The sequence below is a fragment of the Erythrolamprus reginae genome, chromosome 10 (assembly GCF_031021105.1).
Source record: "Erythrolamprus reginae isolate rEryReg1 chromosome 10, rEryReg1.hap1, whole genome shotgun sequence".
Lineage (NCBI taxonomy): Eukaryota > Metazoa > Chordata > Lepidosauria > Squamata > Dipsadidae > Erythrolamprus > Erythrolamprus reginae.
In genome coordinates this window covers 10,063,770-10,079,694 of record NC_091959.1, presented here as the reverse complement: position 1 = coordinate 10,079,694, position 15,925 = coordinate 10,063,770, and the positions used below count along the sequence as shown (strand labels likewise).

Sequence of the window (15,925 nt, the reverse complement as noted above, 5' to 3'; positions counted from 1 at the left end):
AAAGAAGGAAAGAAAGAAGAAATGAAAAAGAAAGAAAGAAAGGAAAGAAATAGGGAGGGAAAGAAAGAAGAGAAAGAAAGAAAGAAGGAAGGAAGGAAAGAAGAAAGAAGGAAAGAAAGAAAAGAAAGGAAGGAAGGAAGGAAGAACGAGAGAAAGAGAGAGAGAGAGAGAGAGAGAAATAGCAAAAGCATTTAGACTTGCAGTATATATGCTTCATAGTGCTTTACAGCCCTCTTCTAAGTGGCATATTGTCCCCAATGATCTGGGTTCTCATTCTACCCACCTCGGAAGGATGGAAAGCTGAGTCAACCTTGATTTAAACTGGTGGTGAGATTTGAACTGGTGGTGAGAGTTGAACTACAGCTAGCAGTAAGCTGAAGTAGCCTGCAGTGCTGCACTCTAACCACTGTGCCACCCCAGCAAAAAGAAAGAAGAAAGGAAAGAAAGGAAAGAAAGGAAGGAAGGAAAGAAAGAAAGAAAGACAGACAGACAGACAGGAAAGAAAGGAAGGAAGGAAAGAAAGAAAGACAGACAGGCAGGAAAGGAAGGAAGGAAAGAAAGAAAGAAAGAAAGAAAGAAAGAAAGAAAGAAAGATTGCAAAAACCAAAATTACACAATCTTAGATCTTCATCTTGGTCAGATCGACCTCTTTAGATCCTTCCTCGTAGACTTTCCAACCTTTAACACAGAATTTTAAAAAGGCCTCTTCAGCAAATTTGACAGTAGACCTCTCCAAAAAAAAAAAAATGACACAAGCAATTGTAACTGATTTTCACAAAAAGTACCATTTTCGTCCAGCAAAGCAATTGAACAATCTCTCCTGAAGATTCACCCAGCCTCAACATTGCTCTCTGAAACTTCATAGATCTCTCTGGGACTGGCGCTGAGTAATGCCATCTTAGCAACAAGATGTTCCTCTCCTCACTCCCCACTGCATTACCTCTGATGGCGCAGGCACGCATTGGTGCAGCATTTCTGGGAAAGATTACGGTTGCCTGAAGAGTTCTTGCAACATAAGCCTTAATATTAAATGGAGATAGGCCAGGACATCATTGCATTGACAGAATCACCTATTGCTTAGAAAAAAAAAACCAGACCAGGCTAAGCTGGGGCAGCAAAGGACAACTGGGAGAGGAAGCACGCAAAGGGACTTATGGAGATTCTCAATCTTGTCTTGGTTGTCCCAGAGATGTTCTTCAAAATGCAAGCTGACTTTCATAGAAACATAGAAACATAGAAGATTGACGGCAGAAAAAGACCTCATGGTCCATCTAGTCTGCCCTTATACTATTTTCTGTATTTTATCTTAGGATGGATCTATGTTTATCCCAGGCACGTTTAAATTCAGTTCCTGTGGATTTACCAACCACGTCTGCTGGAAGTTTGTTCCAAGCATCTACTCCTCTTTCAGTCAAATAATATTTTCTCACATTGCTTCTGATCATTCTCCCACTTAACCTCAGGTTGTGCCCTCTTGTTCTTGTGTTCACTTTCCTATTAAAAGCACTTCTCTCCTGAACCTTATTTACCCCTTTAACATATTTAAATAGTCTCTGAGTCTTCGGAGAGGGGCGGCAGACGGGCGGCATACAAATCTAATAAATAATAATAAATAATAATAATAACATAGAAACTTGGTTTTTAATAACCATGATCTGGATGATTGAGAATCTCCACAGAGATTTATCCCTGCACTTCCTTCCTTCCTTCCTTCCTTCCTTCCTTCCTTCCTTCCTTCCTTCCTTCCTTATTTCCTTTCTTCCTTATTTCCTTCCTTTCTTATTTCATTTCATTTCATTTATTGGATTTATATGCCGCCCCTCTCCGAAAACTCGGGGCGGCTTTCCTTCCTTTCTTCCTTATTTCCTTCCTTATTTCCTTCCTTCCTTCCTTCCTTCCTTCCTTCCTTCCTTCCTTCCTTCCTTCCTTTGTTTATCTTGTATGCTATCCCTCTCTGAGGACTTGGGACGGCTCGCAACATATTAAAAAAAAAACATTATACAATGTAAATATCTAAAATCCAATTAATATAATTAACTATTCTAAAAACCGTGGAACATTAAAAGTCATTCATTCACATTCAAACAACAAGCATACATCACACTCGTCGACCAGAAGCTAGAGTCTAGTGACCCCAAGCTTGGCAGCATAGATGGGTTTTCAACTTCTTACGAAAGGCGAGGAGGGTGGTGGGGCAGTACCAATCTTTGGGACAAATAGTCTTTGAAAAAAGACCCAAGAAAGTCCAGATGAACAGTACCTTTTGGGACATGAGAGACTCATCTCGATAATACTGGAAGGTTCAATAAACCTCAATAAATTGGAAGGTTGAAGACTACAACAGTCCATCAACCCTACAACCTGGTCCAGCTAGATTCTTCTCTCCCTTCCATCCTCCACCCACCCAAGGGACATTCATTACCCTGGTGGGTGGGGGATGAATCCAAAACATGACAAGATTTGCTGTCAAACATTTACTGCCTTTTTATTTACCATTTATTTGCATTGCATTTTGGAAGAACCCTCAAAAGGATACAAATAATTATAGTAACCATCTACCGTACTTTTCGGATTATAAGACGCACTGGAGTATAAAACACACCTTAATTTTGGGGGAGGAAAATAAGAAAAAAAGATGATTGTGGGGGTGGATGGCCTCAGCTTTTTGGAGAGGTGAACTTTAGCAACAGGTTCGTTGGTTGTCAGCTCTGTGCCTTACTTTTTCCAGCCTGTGAAACCTCCATTTCGGAAGCATTTTCCCAGCCTGTTGTACCTTCATTTCAGAGGCTTTTTTCCAGCTTGTGAAACCTCATAGAAACATAGAAATATAGAAGACTGACGGCAGAAATAGACCTCATGGTCCATCTAGTCTGCCCTTATACTATTTCCTGTATTTTTATCTTAGGATGGATATATGTTTATCCCAGGCATGTTTCAATTCAGTTACTGTGGATTTACCAACCACGTCTGCTGGAAGTTTGTTCCAAGGATTTGACATTTCATATTTAAATGACTTAAGTCATATTGGGAATGAAAATCAGGTAGATTAATGGAAAGAAAGGCAGGCAAGTTGCATGCGATTTTCAGGAAATCACATGAGAAAATTTCCTCGAAATATTCTTTTAAAATAAAATCCCCATCCAAGCCAAAACAGCTTCCATTGGTTCCATTCCATCTGCAATGGTAATAGAAACATAGAAACGTAGAAGTCTGACGGCAGAAAAAGACCTCCTGGTCCATCTAGTCTGCCCTTATACTATTTTCTGTATTTTATCTTAGGATGGATATATGTTTATCTCAGGCATGTTTAAATTCAGTTACTGTGGATTTACCAACCACGTCTGCTGGAAGTTTGTTCCAAGGATCTACTACTCTTTCAGTAAAATAATATTTTCTCATGTTGCTTTTGATCTTTCCCCCAACTAACTTCAGATTGTGTCCCCTTGTTCTTGTGTTCACTTTCCTATTAAAAACACTTCCCTCCTGAACCTTATTTAACCCTTTGACATATTTAAATGTTTCGATCATGTCCCCCCTTTTCCTTCTGTCCTCCAGACTCTACAGATTGAGTTCATGAAGTCTTTCCTGATATGTTTTATGCTTAAGACCTTCCGCCATTCTTGTAGCCCGTCTTTGGACCCGTTCAATTTTGTAAAACCTCCATTTCAGAAGCATTTTTCCAGCCTATGAAAACTCAATTTCAGAGGTTTTTTCCCAGCCTCTGAAACCTCCATTTGAGAGGCTTGACTGGGCTACATTTGGTGTATAAGACGCACCCAAATTTGTACCCTCTTTTGGGGAGGGAGGTGTTACATTCCAAAAAAATACACTATTTTAAACAGCCGTTTGAGTCAGACCCCACGACGCACTCTCAAAATTTCCATCGGTCTACTTCGAAGGTAAACTCCCCAACTACTAATCGTGGAAACAATTCGTAGTTTTGAGAATTTCTTTTGTAAAATATACACCCCCTATCTTCTTACTATACTATGTCGTATCATCTAAAAACGTCTGCATCACACGCAAATTTACCCCTCACTATTTCTTACTCTTTTCTTCTTTAAACAAATCTCAATTTTCTTCAACTACTCTAGTAGAATATCAATACATTTCCTTTCCTTAATTATTTATTTATTTATTTATTAGATTTGTATGCCGCCCCTCTCCGTAGACTCGGGGCGGCTCACAACACAATAAAAACAGTTCCTGACAAATCTAATAATTTACAATTTAAAATTTAAAATAGTTAAAAAAAACCCATTTTTAAGCAGACATACCTATATTCTTCTTTACTGGTTTTCCTTTTTCACAAATTACTTTCCACTAACCAATATATATATATACGCATTGGAAACTAAATGTATGAATTATAAACACAACATAAGATATATACGGTAATGACAAAGATATTTTTTACCTACATAGTTTGAGAAATAGATTATTGAGATAAAATTTTTTATGTATTACTATGTAATAATTCTACTATTTTCCTAAACTATTTGTTTCTGTATCTTTCCCCCCCTCCCCTCTTCTTTTCTTGTTTATACTCCCTTCTTTTTTATTAATTTAATAAATAAATTATTTTAATTAAAAAAAAGTTATGTCAATGCACCAGCTTCAATTTTCAGGGCCTGTTGGAGAGCATGGTCAACCCTTCCCATCTTATTGTTATTATTATTATTATTATTATTATTATTATTATTATTATTATTTATTGGATTTGTATGCCGCCCCTCTCCACAGACTCGGGGCGGCTAACAACAGTGGTAAAACAACATGAACAATCCAATTAATAAAAACAACTAAAAAATCCTTATTATAAAAAACCAAACCTACACACAGACATACCATGCATAACTTGTAATATCCTAGGGGGAAAGGATAACTTAACTCCCCCATGCCTGGCGACAAAGGTGGGTCTTAAGTAATTTGCGAAAGACAAGGAGGGTGGGGGCCGTTCTAATCTCTGGGGGGAGTTGGTTCCAGAGGGCCGGGGCCGCCACAGAGAAGGCTCTTCCCCTGAGGCCCGCCAAACGACATTGTTTGGTCGACGGGACCCGGAGAAGGCCAACTCTGTGGGACTTTATTGGCTGCTGGGATTCGTGCGGTAGAAGGCGGTTCCGGATGTATTCTGGCCCAATGCCATCTTACCTTTGTAAGGGTCTTGCCGTTGGCCACGAGAGTCGCGAGTGCCGCACAGCAGACCAAAGCACTGGAGCTCGATAAACCGGAACTTGGAGGAATTGTGCCTTGCACAAGGCAGTTCATTCCACTCGGGTTCTTCAGACTGAAGTGATCCTGAAAATACAAAATAAATTGATTTCACTGTTTCAGAAGAATTAAACCGCTGTCTTCTTCATGAGTCAAGGAAAGCTGGTTTTCCTACTACAAGATGTCCTCGGCTTACAACAGATCATTTGGTGACCATTTCAACAGCATTGGAGAAAAATGACTTATTACCGTTTTTCACACGTTACTGCCGCGTCCCTATGATCAAAATTCACACTGTCGGCAAACTGACTCACATTTTTGATGGTCGTCATGTCTCGGGGTCATGTGATCCCCTTTTGTGACCTCCTGGCAAAGTCAACGGGGAAGGCAGATTCACTTAGCAACCAAATAACAACTTAACAACTGCCGTGATTCTCTTAACAACTGTGGCGAGAAAGATCGTAAAATGAGGCAAAAAACGCTTAGTAACTGTCTCGCTCAGCAAGGGAAATTTTGAGCTCAGTTGTGATAATAAATCGAGGATTTATCTGTATGTGTATGTATATATGCGCATACACACAGATACAGTGTTCCCTCAATTTCCGCGGGGGATGCGTTCTGAGACCGACCGCGAAAGTCGAATTTCCGCGAAGTAGAGATGCAGAAGTAAATACACTATTTTTGGCTATGAACAGTATCACTAGCCATCCCTTAAGACTTTAAGCCCCTAAATTGCAATTTCCGATTCCCTTAGCAACCATTCAGATTATTACTCACCATGTTTATTTATTAAAGTTTATTAAAAATATATATTTATTAAAGGCAGACAAAAGTTTGACGATGACATATGACGTCATCAGGCAGAAAAAGACGTGGTATACAGTAGTGAAAAAACCTGCAAAGTATTTTTTAATTAATATATTTGAAAAACCACGGTATAGACTTTTCGCGAAGTTCGAACCCGCAAAAATCGAGGGAACACTGTACATAGTTTTTTTCACGGCTTCCTGAGCAGGACGTACGTAGCAATCTGGACCAGTTTTCAGAGAGGTAGGCAGGCCCAGAATGTAATTGAGTCAGATTCCTTAAAACAAGCAAGGGTTGCCTCATGAGGTCATTTATATGGCTAAAATCTGTTTTCTAGCTTCCTGAAAAAATTTCTTCCTAAACAAGCAATATTTTTACGTTTAAAAATATTATGGTTTTTAAAAATCTTTATAGTTTTAGACTGTATATTTGACTTCTTTTTATTGTACTTGTAATTTTATATTGTTGTAAGTCAATCTTCGGGATTGGGCGGCATAGATAAATAAATAGATAAATAGATAAATAAATAAACAAACAAACAAACAAATAAACAAACAAACAAATTTATTTTTAGAAACATAGAAACATAGAAGATTGACAGCAGAAAAAGACCTCCTGGTCCATCTAGTCTGCCCGAGCCCCTGCGAACCTCCAGCAGCCCACCCACGAGTTTAAGAACGTTGTCCAAAGGAATTTTCAAGCAGCCTAAGAATGAGGGGGTAAAAAAGAGTAGATGCTTGGAACAAACTTCCAGCAGATGTGGTTGGTAAATCCACAGTAACTGAATTTAAACATGCCCTGGATAAACATAGATCCATCCTAAGATAAAATACAAGAAATAGTATAAGGATAGAGTAGATGGACCATGAGGTCTTTTTCTGCCGTCAATCCTCCATGTTTCTATGTTTTAGTGACTCCCTCCAGCCACCTCCTTCTCTGCCGTCCCCTTCTTCTTTTGCCCTCCATCGTTCCCAGCATCGGGCCCTTCTCCAGTGAGCCCTTCCTTCTCATTAGGTGGCCAAAGTATTTGAGTTTCATCTTCAAGATCTGGCCTCCTAAAGAGCAGTCAGGGTTGATCTCCTCTGGGACTGACCGGTTGGATCGCCTTGCCGTCCAAAGGATTCGCAGGAGTCTTCTCCAGCAAGATTAGATATCTGCTCTTCAAATGTCTTAAGTTATTTTAGTGGCCAATCCAGAAGACAGTAATTGCTGTCTATGCTGTCTTGCCATTAGTAGAACGTGACCTTTTGTGTCTGTTTTAATTTAGCCAGGAAGCTTGATGGCCATTGCTCTCCTCCTTACTACTTTGCTCTTATCAACTGCGTCATTCCATAAAACAATTTCTTCCCTATTTTTGGCTGCATTGTTTTTCTCTCTATAAGCTGAAAGCCAAGCTTGGAAGCTAAAAAATCTCTTACATTCCTGACCTCAAATGTTTGGAAACTGTAATCGCTTGCTCTGGGGGGGGGGGGGGGGTGTTGACGTGTATTTCTGATTCCTAAGAAAAGTACAGTGATACCTTGTCTTACAAACTTAATTGGTTCCGGGACGAGGTTCTTAAGGTGAAAAGTTTGTAAGACGAAAAAATGTTTCCCATAGGAATCAATGGAAAAGCGATTAATGCGTGCAAGCCCAAAATTCATCCCTTTTGCCAGCCGAAGCGCCCGTTTTTGCGCTGCTGGGATTCCCCCAAGGCTCCCCTCCATGGGAAACCCCACCTCCGGACTTCTATGCTTTTGCGATGCTGCAGGGGAATCTCAGCAGGGGAATCCCAGCATTGCAAAAACGAGCGCTTCGCTGGAAATAGAGGTCTGGAGGTGGGGTTTCCCAGCAAAGGGAGCATCAGTGAAATCGCAGCGTCGCAAAAACACCGAAGTCCTCGAAACCCCATCTCCGGACCTCTGTGTTTTTGCGATGCTGCGATTTCACTGAGGCTCCCCTCGCTGGGAACCCCCCCTCCAGACTTCCATTGCCAGTGAAGCGCCCGTTTTTGCAATGCTGGGATTCCCCTGCAACATTACAAAAACACGGACGTCCGGAGGTGGGGTTTCCCATGGAGGGGAGCCTCAGGGGAATCCCAGCAGCGCAAAAACGGGTGCTTCGCTGGCAATGGAAGTCCGAAGATGGGGCATCCCAGCAGCGGCAGTGGGTTTGTAAGGTGAAAATAGTTTGTAAGAAGAGGCAAAAAAATCTGAAACCCTGGGTTTGTATCTCGAAAAGTTTGTATGACAAGGCGTTTGTAAGACGAGGTATCACTGTATATCGGATCTTTATTTTTATTACTTCCCCCCTTTTCCTTCTGGAGGACAGAAGGAAAAGGGGGGACATGATCGAAACATTTAAATATATTAAAGGGTTAAATAAGGTCCAAGAGGGAAGTGTTTTTAATAGGAAAGTGAACACAAGAACAAGGAGACACAATCTGAAGTTAGTTGGGGGAAAGATCAAAGGCAACATGAGAAAATATTATTTTACTGAAAGAGTAGTAGATCCTTGGAACAAACTTCCAGCAGACGTGGTAGATAAATCCACAGTAACTGAATTTAAACATGCCTGGGATAAACATATATCCATCCTAAGATAAAATGCAGAAAATAGTATAAGGGCAGACCAGATGGACCAGGAGGTCTTTTTCTGCCGTCAGACTTCTATGTTTCTATGTTTCTATTACCATTGCAGATGGAATGGAACCAATGGAAGCTGTTTTGGCCTGGATGGGGACTTTATTTTAAAAGAATATTTCGAGGAAATTTTCTCATGTGATTTCCTGAAAATCGCATGCAACTTGCCTGCCTTTCTTTCCATTAATCTACCTGATTTTCGTTCCCAATGTGACTTAAGTCATTTAAATATGAAATGTCAAATTAAGTAGAAAAATGTGTTACACTCAGCATCCCAAGAAACGCAGCATAAAACCTGCAGCTGAGGCTGGTGGCTGGATGCCTAGACCCAATCATCAGCCTCCATATATTTCCTGAAGACAGCTTTTGGAGAACGTTGTAATTGTGTGGTGCTTTCTGGGGGCTGAACAATAAAATCAACTGCAGATCTGAACCCGGGGAGGATAATTAATACTACACTTAGAAAACAGATATAGCTGTTGGCAGGCATTTTTATTTAAAAAAAAAGACTACAGGGCTGAACTTGATTGCAAATTATAGTATAACTGCAACAGCAATAGCACTTAGACTTTATTATTATTATTATTATTATTATTATTATTATTATTATTATTATTATTATTTAGATTTGTATGCCTCCCTTCTCCAAAACCTCTGGCCGGTTCACAGAGTAAATATAAAAACACAGCATACAGTACAAATCTAATACATTAAACAAAACTATACCTAAAAACCCTATGTATTACAGCCCTTTTACAGCCCTTTCTAAGCGGTTTCCAGAGCCATCATCTTGCCCCCAACAATCTAGGTCCTCATTTTATTGAAAGATGGAAAGCTGAGTCAACCTTGAGCCGATCAATATCAAACTGCTGGCAGTCAGCATTATTAGCCTGCAGTATTACCTTCTAACAGGAAGGAAGGAAGGAAGGAAGGAAGGAAGGAAGGAAGGAAGGAAGGAAGGAAGGAAGGAAGGGCACTTAAACTTATATACTCCTTTACAGTGCTTTACAGCCCTCTCTAAGTGGTTTACAGAATCAGTCTTTCCCAACCTTGGCCACCTTGGCCACTTGAAGATATTTGGACTTCAATTCCCAGAATTCCCCAGCCAGCGAAACACTACTTTAGATCAAGGGTTCTGGGAGCTAAAGTCCACATGTCTTAAAGTGGCTCACATTAGAAAACTCTGATCTATGTTGATCTAAAGCACCGTGGTACAAAGTAGAAAGCTTTCTGCTTCAAAGTTTGATATATCTGTGGAAAATTGAACTTCCAGAATTCTCAGCAACGATCACACAGGCTAAGAATTCTGGGAGTCCAACACTAGTTCTCTGAAGACTTGTGGACTTCAACTCCCAGAATTCTGAGCGTTGAAGTCCACAAGTCTTAAAGTTGCCAAGTTTGGGGACCCCTGGTTTTAGAACTTGCGGTGCATATGAAGCACCTTTTATAAATTAAAAACTACAAATACATTTCACCTGTATTTCATAGGAAGCAGAGAAAAAAGCTGTATTCATGGTTTTACATTCCTGTTCTGGGAGTTGAAGTCCACAAGTCTTAAAGTTACCAAGTTTGGGGACCTCTGGCATAGAGTGTCCTCAATGTCCACCGCTTGGGGAATTCTGGGAGCTGAACTCCGCACATCTTAAAAGTTATTGAGGTTTCAAACACTGTGGGAAAACCTTGGAGGCCCAAACTGTTCATTGCCTTAACTCTGCTCAACGGAACCTCCAAATTCCAAAGCTTTATATGATGTCCCGACAAAACTTATTTCTTTATTTTATTTATTTATCTATTTGTCATACAAGTATAGTATTGTAGTATGTGTTAACATGACATAAGTATAAAGTAGAGACAGAAAGGATAAAAAAGACAGTAGGACAGGGACTTTAGGCACGAAGGTGCACTTATGCACACCCCTTACAGACCTCTTAGAAAAGGGGAGAGGTCTATTTTAGATAGTGTAAGTTTGAAGATTTTGGGATTGGGGGAAGAAACAACAGAATCCTATTTTCTGCCGTCTAGTTTGGAGCGATTTACATTTAGTTTGTGTTCTGCCGGGCTCTCTGGTAGGAGGCTCCCAAAAATTCAAGGGTACAAATTTCAGACACGCACACATTTGAAAATTCAAAACAATGTTCTTTATCCCAAAATTCAAAATAAACTAAGCACTGGTCCCAAAACAACTGGGTAGTCTGTACAATTAACCTTAAACAGTCATTAAGTACTTAGCTAGCAGCTGTGAAGAAACTTCACACCCCTTCTTCTTCCAAGGAAGTGAGACACACACACACACAAACACACAATCACACACACACGTTGCTCTGCTTTGTTTTCAAAGGCGTGAAAAATCAACAAGCAAAGTCCAGAAACCAGCAACCCAGGATTCCTGACGAACTGCGATCAGGTACTCTTTGACAACGACCAAACCCACATGCTGCTATTTATAGCAGCAGCCCTACGTATTTTTCGCTCCATAAGACGCAGTTTTTTTCCTCCCAAAGTAGGAAGAAAAATCAGCCTCGTCTTATGGAGCGAAGATGCAGGCAGGGTGGGGGGGGGGGGAGGCTGCGAACTCCGAAGTGCCATCCCGCCGGCTGGCTGGCTAGCTGCTGCCTGGCCCCCTCCCTCCCGGAGGAGGGTCTCCCTCCTCACCACCAGCGGCGCTCCCCACGCCAGCCAGCCAGCCAAGCCCCGCGCCCGCCGGAACCGGCTCCTCGCTCTCCCCCCGCCGCCCGCCGCGTTTGCAGGAGGTGGGGAGGGTCGGGCGGCCCGCCAAGGCCAGGAGGGACGCCGCTGCCCCCCCTTCCTTCTCTCCGCCCGCCGCTGTGCCGAGAGGAAATGCCGGCAAAGGCTTTTGTCAGCGGAGGCCGGCGAAGGCGATATTCAATGTCGGGGGCGCACGGGCGGCTGGCGCGTTCCCTATCTCCCTGCTAGCCCACTCGGAATATTCAAAATAAGAAAAGCCTTTGCCGGCGAAGGTTTTTCTTATTTTGAATATTCCGAGTGGGCTAGCAGGGAGATAGGGAACGCGTGCAACCACCCGTTCTCCCCCGACATTGAATATCGCCTTTGCCGCCGGCCCCGCCTCTCCTACAACCCCTTGCTGAGAGCTCTCGGCAAAGGTGAGGCGGGCAGGGCGTGCGCGCGTCACCGCTAAGAAGAACGGAGAACGAGAGTGAGTGAGAGCAACAGACAGCAAGATAGTGAGAAAGAGAGAGGGAGAGAAAGGGGGGGAGAGAGAGAAAGAGAGAGGGGGAGAGGGAGAGGGAGAAAGAGAGTGGGAGAGGGGGGAGAGCTAGCAAGAGAGGGAGAGAGAGAAAGAGAGAGGGAAAGGGGGGAGAGAAAGAGAGAGGGAGAGGGGGAGAGATAGCAAGAGAGGAGAGAGAGAAAGAGAGAGGGAAAGGGGGAGAGAGGGGGGAGAGAAAGAGAGGGAGGGAGAGAGAGGAGATAAAGGAAGAGGAGAGAGAGAAAGGAAGAGAAAGAAAGAAAGAGGGATAGAAAGAGAGAGAGTGAGAGATGCTCAGTGAGCCTTTCTTTGAAGTTGCCTTTCTTTCTTTCTTTCTTTCTTTCTTTTTCTCTCTTGCTCTCTTGCTCTTTCATTCTTTTTTCTTTCTCTTGCTTTCTTTCTTTCTCTTGCTTTCTCTCCTTCCTTCCCTCCTTCCATTTCTTTCATTCCCCCTCTCTATTTTTATTTCTCTTTCATTTTCTTTCTCTTTCTTGCTTTCTTTCTTGCTCTTTTTCTTTCTCTCTTTTACCTTCCCTTCCTCTATTTCTTCTTTTCTTTCTCCTTCCTACCTTCTTCCCTCCCTCCCTCCCTTCAGTCCTTCCTCTCTTACTCTCCCCTTTCATAAGTTTCCTTGCTTCCTTCCTCTGTTCCTGTTCCTTCCCTCTTTCTTTCTTTCTTTCTTTCTTTCTTTCTTTCTTTCTTTCTTTCCTTCCTTCCTTTCCTCCCTCCATTTCTTGCTTTCCTTTTCCTTCCTCCCTTCTTTCCTCCCTCACTCCCTTCTTTCACTCCTTCCTCTCTTCCTCTCCCCTTTTTGGCTCAAAATATTTTTTTTCTATTTTCCTCCTCTAAAATCTAGGTGCGTCTTATCAGCAGGTGCGTCTTATAGAGCGAAAAATACGGTACTGGAGCCCCACCCAAACACAAGTGGCCGCTCTTATCTCCTGTAATATGTCCTTACTTGGTCTCTTCTACGCATAATTCTGCACTTGCGTGGATCCAAAACGTCTTCATCTGAATCAATGGAAGATAAGGGAGATTGACTGCCTGGGCTGTGTGCCAAGCCCCCCTCTGCTGAGTCACTCCCACCTTCTTCTTCGTCCGAGGAAACTAAACTCTGAACTGACTCTGTCGGCAATAACACAGGCCTGTGACATATTGAAGTTTCCCCTGCATCCACCTCCACATTCCCTGGGGCAGGAAGTGGGCCAGAGCCAACCACAACAGTTTGTATCTATTGCGTTGCTCTTGTGTTGTTGTTGTTAAAGGTGAAGTAGTCGCTAACAGGAAAACATCAGGGAATTTCAAAATGCCTTCCCCCTGGACTCCCTGCTTGGGGAAAGTTGCAGCTGCTGCATTGTCGGGGTCCGTCCCTCAAAGGAGACCCCAGCCAACCTGGAGTCTAGCCTAGAGCGATTTACATTTGTTTTGTATCTATTACGTGCTCTTGTGTTGTTGTTGTTTCTACATCCATTTGGCACTCCTGATCGAATCCAAGTGCTACAAATTCTGAGGTTTGCACATTTCTTATATTTACTAAGAAAAACTGGCAATCTGCAGAAAGGCCTTTCGTAAGAAGGTGAAAACCCTCTGGACATACTTCCAGTATTAGACAGCAACAGCAAGATTCCTGCAACACGCACAGAGAGACAGATCAAGTGAAACATGTTCTGCACCCTTAAATTGCCCACAATTTTTTTAATTTTAAAAAAAATATCTCCTTTTAGGCACACAAACTACTTGCTGTGTGGGGCCACCTCTGACAATTTCACAACAGGGGAGAAATCCATCAGACTCTTAACCAGAAATGGATTAACAGACATTCTTTTAGGGTCAAACTTTCACATTTATTACAGAATATGTATATGGAGGGAGAACAAGGTCTGTGACTCAAAACCGAAGGGTTTTTTTTTGCTTTGTTTTGTTTTATTTATGGAGCCGGGCAGGATGTTTCTTTGCAGTGGGTAATGTGCTCCGTTTAATATAAACAGATTGTGCCACGGGACGCTTTTCTTAGGTTTTTTTTTTCCCCAAAATAATTCCGTATAGAGGAATTGTGAAAAGTAGCACTGATGTTTCCACTGAGTCGCCTTGCCAGCACTTAAAAGTCTAGATCACTAAAAAAGAGCTACGGTTTGCAACACTAAACATTACACCTCTATAACTGTCTGGTTTGGTGCTGCAACCCAACAGGATCGACACAGACTTCAGAGGACAATCAGAACTGCAGAAAAAACAATTGCTGCCAACCTGCCTTCCATTGAGGACCTGTAGACTGCACGAGTCAAAAAGAGGGCGGGGGAAATATTTACTGACCCCTCACATCCTGGACACAAATTGTTTCAACTCCTACCCTCAAAACGTCGCTGCAGAGCACTGCACACCAAGACAACTAGACACAAGAACAGTTTTTTCCGAACGCCATCACTCTACTAAACAAATAATTCCCTCAACACTGTCAGACTTTCTACTAAATCTGCACTTCTATTCTACTAGTTTTTCTCATCATTCCTTTCACCCATTTCCTCCCATGTTGACTGTATGACTGTAACTTGTTGCTTATATCCTAAGATTTTTATTAATATTGCTTCTTCGTTGCTTATTTGACCCCTATGACAATCATTAAGTGTTGTACCATATGATTCTTGACAAATGTATATTTTATTTTATGTATGCTGAGAGCATATGCACCAAGACAAATTCCTTGTGTGTCCAATTACACTTGGCCAATAAAAATTCTATTCTATTCTATTCTATTCTATTCTACACGGTATCTATTAAGTAGCTCCTATGAATAAAACACACAGTTAATATAGAAACTTGGTACACACGGTACAGTGGTGGTGATACCAGGAGGCATATAAATCCAATAAATAATAAATAAATATTTTTATAAACATTCAAATGTATAAATATTGAATGTATAAATATATACACGATGCATCTATTAGAACATTTGAATCCTGCTTTGCATTTTGCTGAACGCTTCAAAGGTAGGATGCAAAATTGAAGTTACTTCACCTGTACTCCTTTGAACCCACAGAGGAAATAGTTGTGCCACAAAGGTTTTCCTGGCTTTATTTGGATGTCATTGGCATCTGTACTGAAGTGCCTGGGAAATAAACAAGAGAAAAGCGAAATAGTTTCAGAATATTCTCGGCTACGCATAAGCCACTCATACATATCTACCGCCACCTGCTGGCAAAGGAATCAGTTTTCCCCCCCTCTCTTTTTGCCAATGCAGGTTTCCATTTATGACCCAAATTTTGAGCCCCAAATTTCTGTGGCTAAGTAAGGCACTTGCTAAGTGAGCAATTGTCCCGATTTATGACCCCCCTTCTTCTTCTTCTTCTTCTTCTTCTTCTTCTTCTTCTTCTTCTTCTTCTTCTTCTTCTTCTTCTTCTTCTTCTTCTTCCTTCTTCTTCTTCCTCCTCCTCCTCCCCTCTCCTCCTCCTCCTCCTCCTTCTTCTTCCTTCTTCTTCTTCTCCTCCTCCTCCTCCTCCTCCTCCTCCTCCCCTCTCTCCTCCTCCTCCTCCTCCTCCTCCTTCTTCTTCTTCTTCTTCTTCTTCTTCCTTCTTCTTCTTCTTCTTCTTCTTCTTCTTCTTCTTCTTCCTTCTTCTTCTTCTTCTTATTATTATTACTATTATTATTATTATTATTATTATTTATTAGATTTGTATGCCGCCCCTCTACAACGACTCGGAGCACCTCACAAGAACAATACACCATGTACAAATCTAATGTTAAAAAACAATTTAAAACCCTTCTTATAAAAAAGAAACAATCACACAACCTAACAGACCATACATAAAATCATAATAGTTTGGGGTATATCAGTTTCCCCAAGCCTGGCGACATAGGTGGGTCTTCAGGAGCTTTCGAAAGGCAAGGAGGGCAGGGGCAGTCCTAATCTCCGTGGGGAGCTGATTCCAGAGGGCCGGGGCCGCCACAAAGAAGGCTCTTCCCCTGGGTCCCGCCAGACGACATTTTTGCCTTCTAATTTACCCCATCTAACATGACTGGAGGAGGAATTCTGGGAGTTGGAAGTCCACAAGTCTCAAAG

General features: G+C 41.8%; 1 protein-coding gene across 2 annotated transcripts in view; it reads right to left on the bottom strand.

The window, feature by feature from the left end:
* The window catches only part of GALK2 (galactokinase 2), a 67,847-nt gene that overhangs the window by 45,164 nt on the left and 6,758 nt on the right, over window positions 1-15,925 (bottom strand). For both annotated transcript variants that reach the window (XM_070763238.1, XM_070763239.1), the window contains exons 4-5: window positions 14,884-14,974; window positions 5,152-5,298 (exon numbers count right to left, since the gene is read on the bottom strand). In XM_070763238.1, the coding sequence (XP_070619339.1) occupies window positions 5,152-5,298; window positions 14,884-14,974 (238 nt within the window). The remainder of the gene's footprint in view (window positions 1-5,151; window positions 5,299-14,883; window positions 14,975-15,925) is intronic.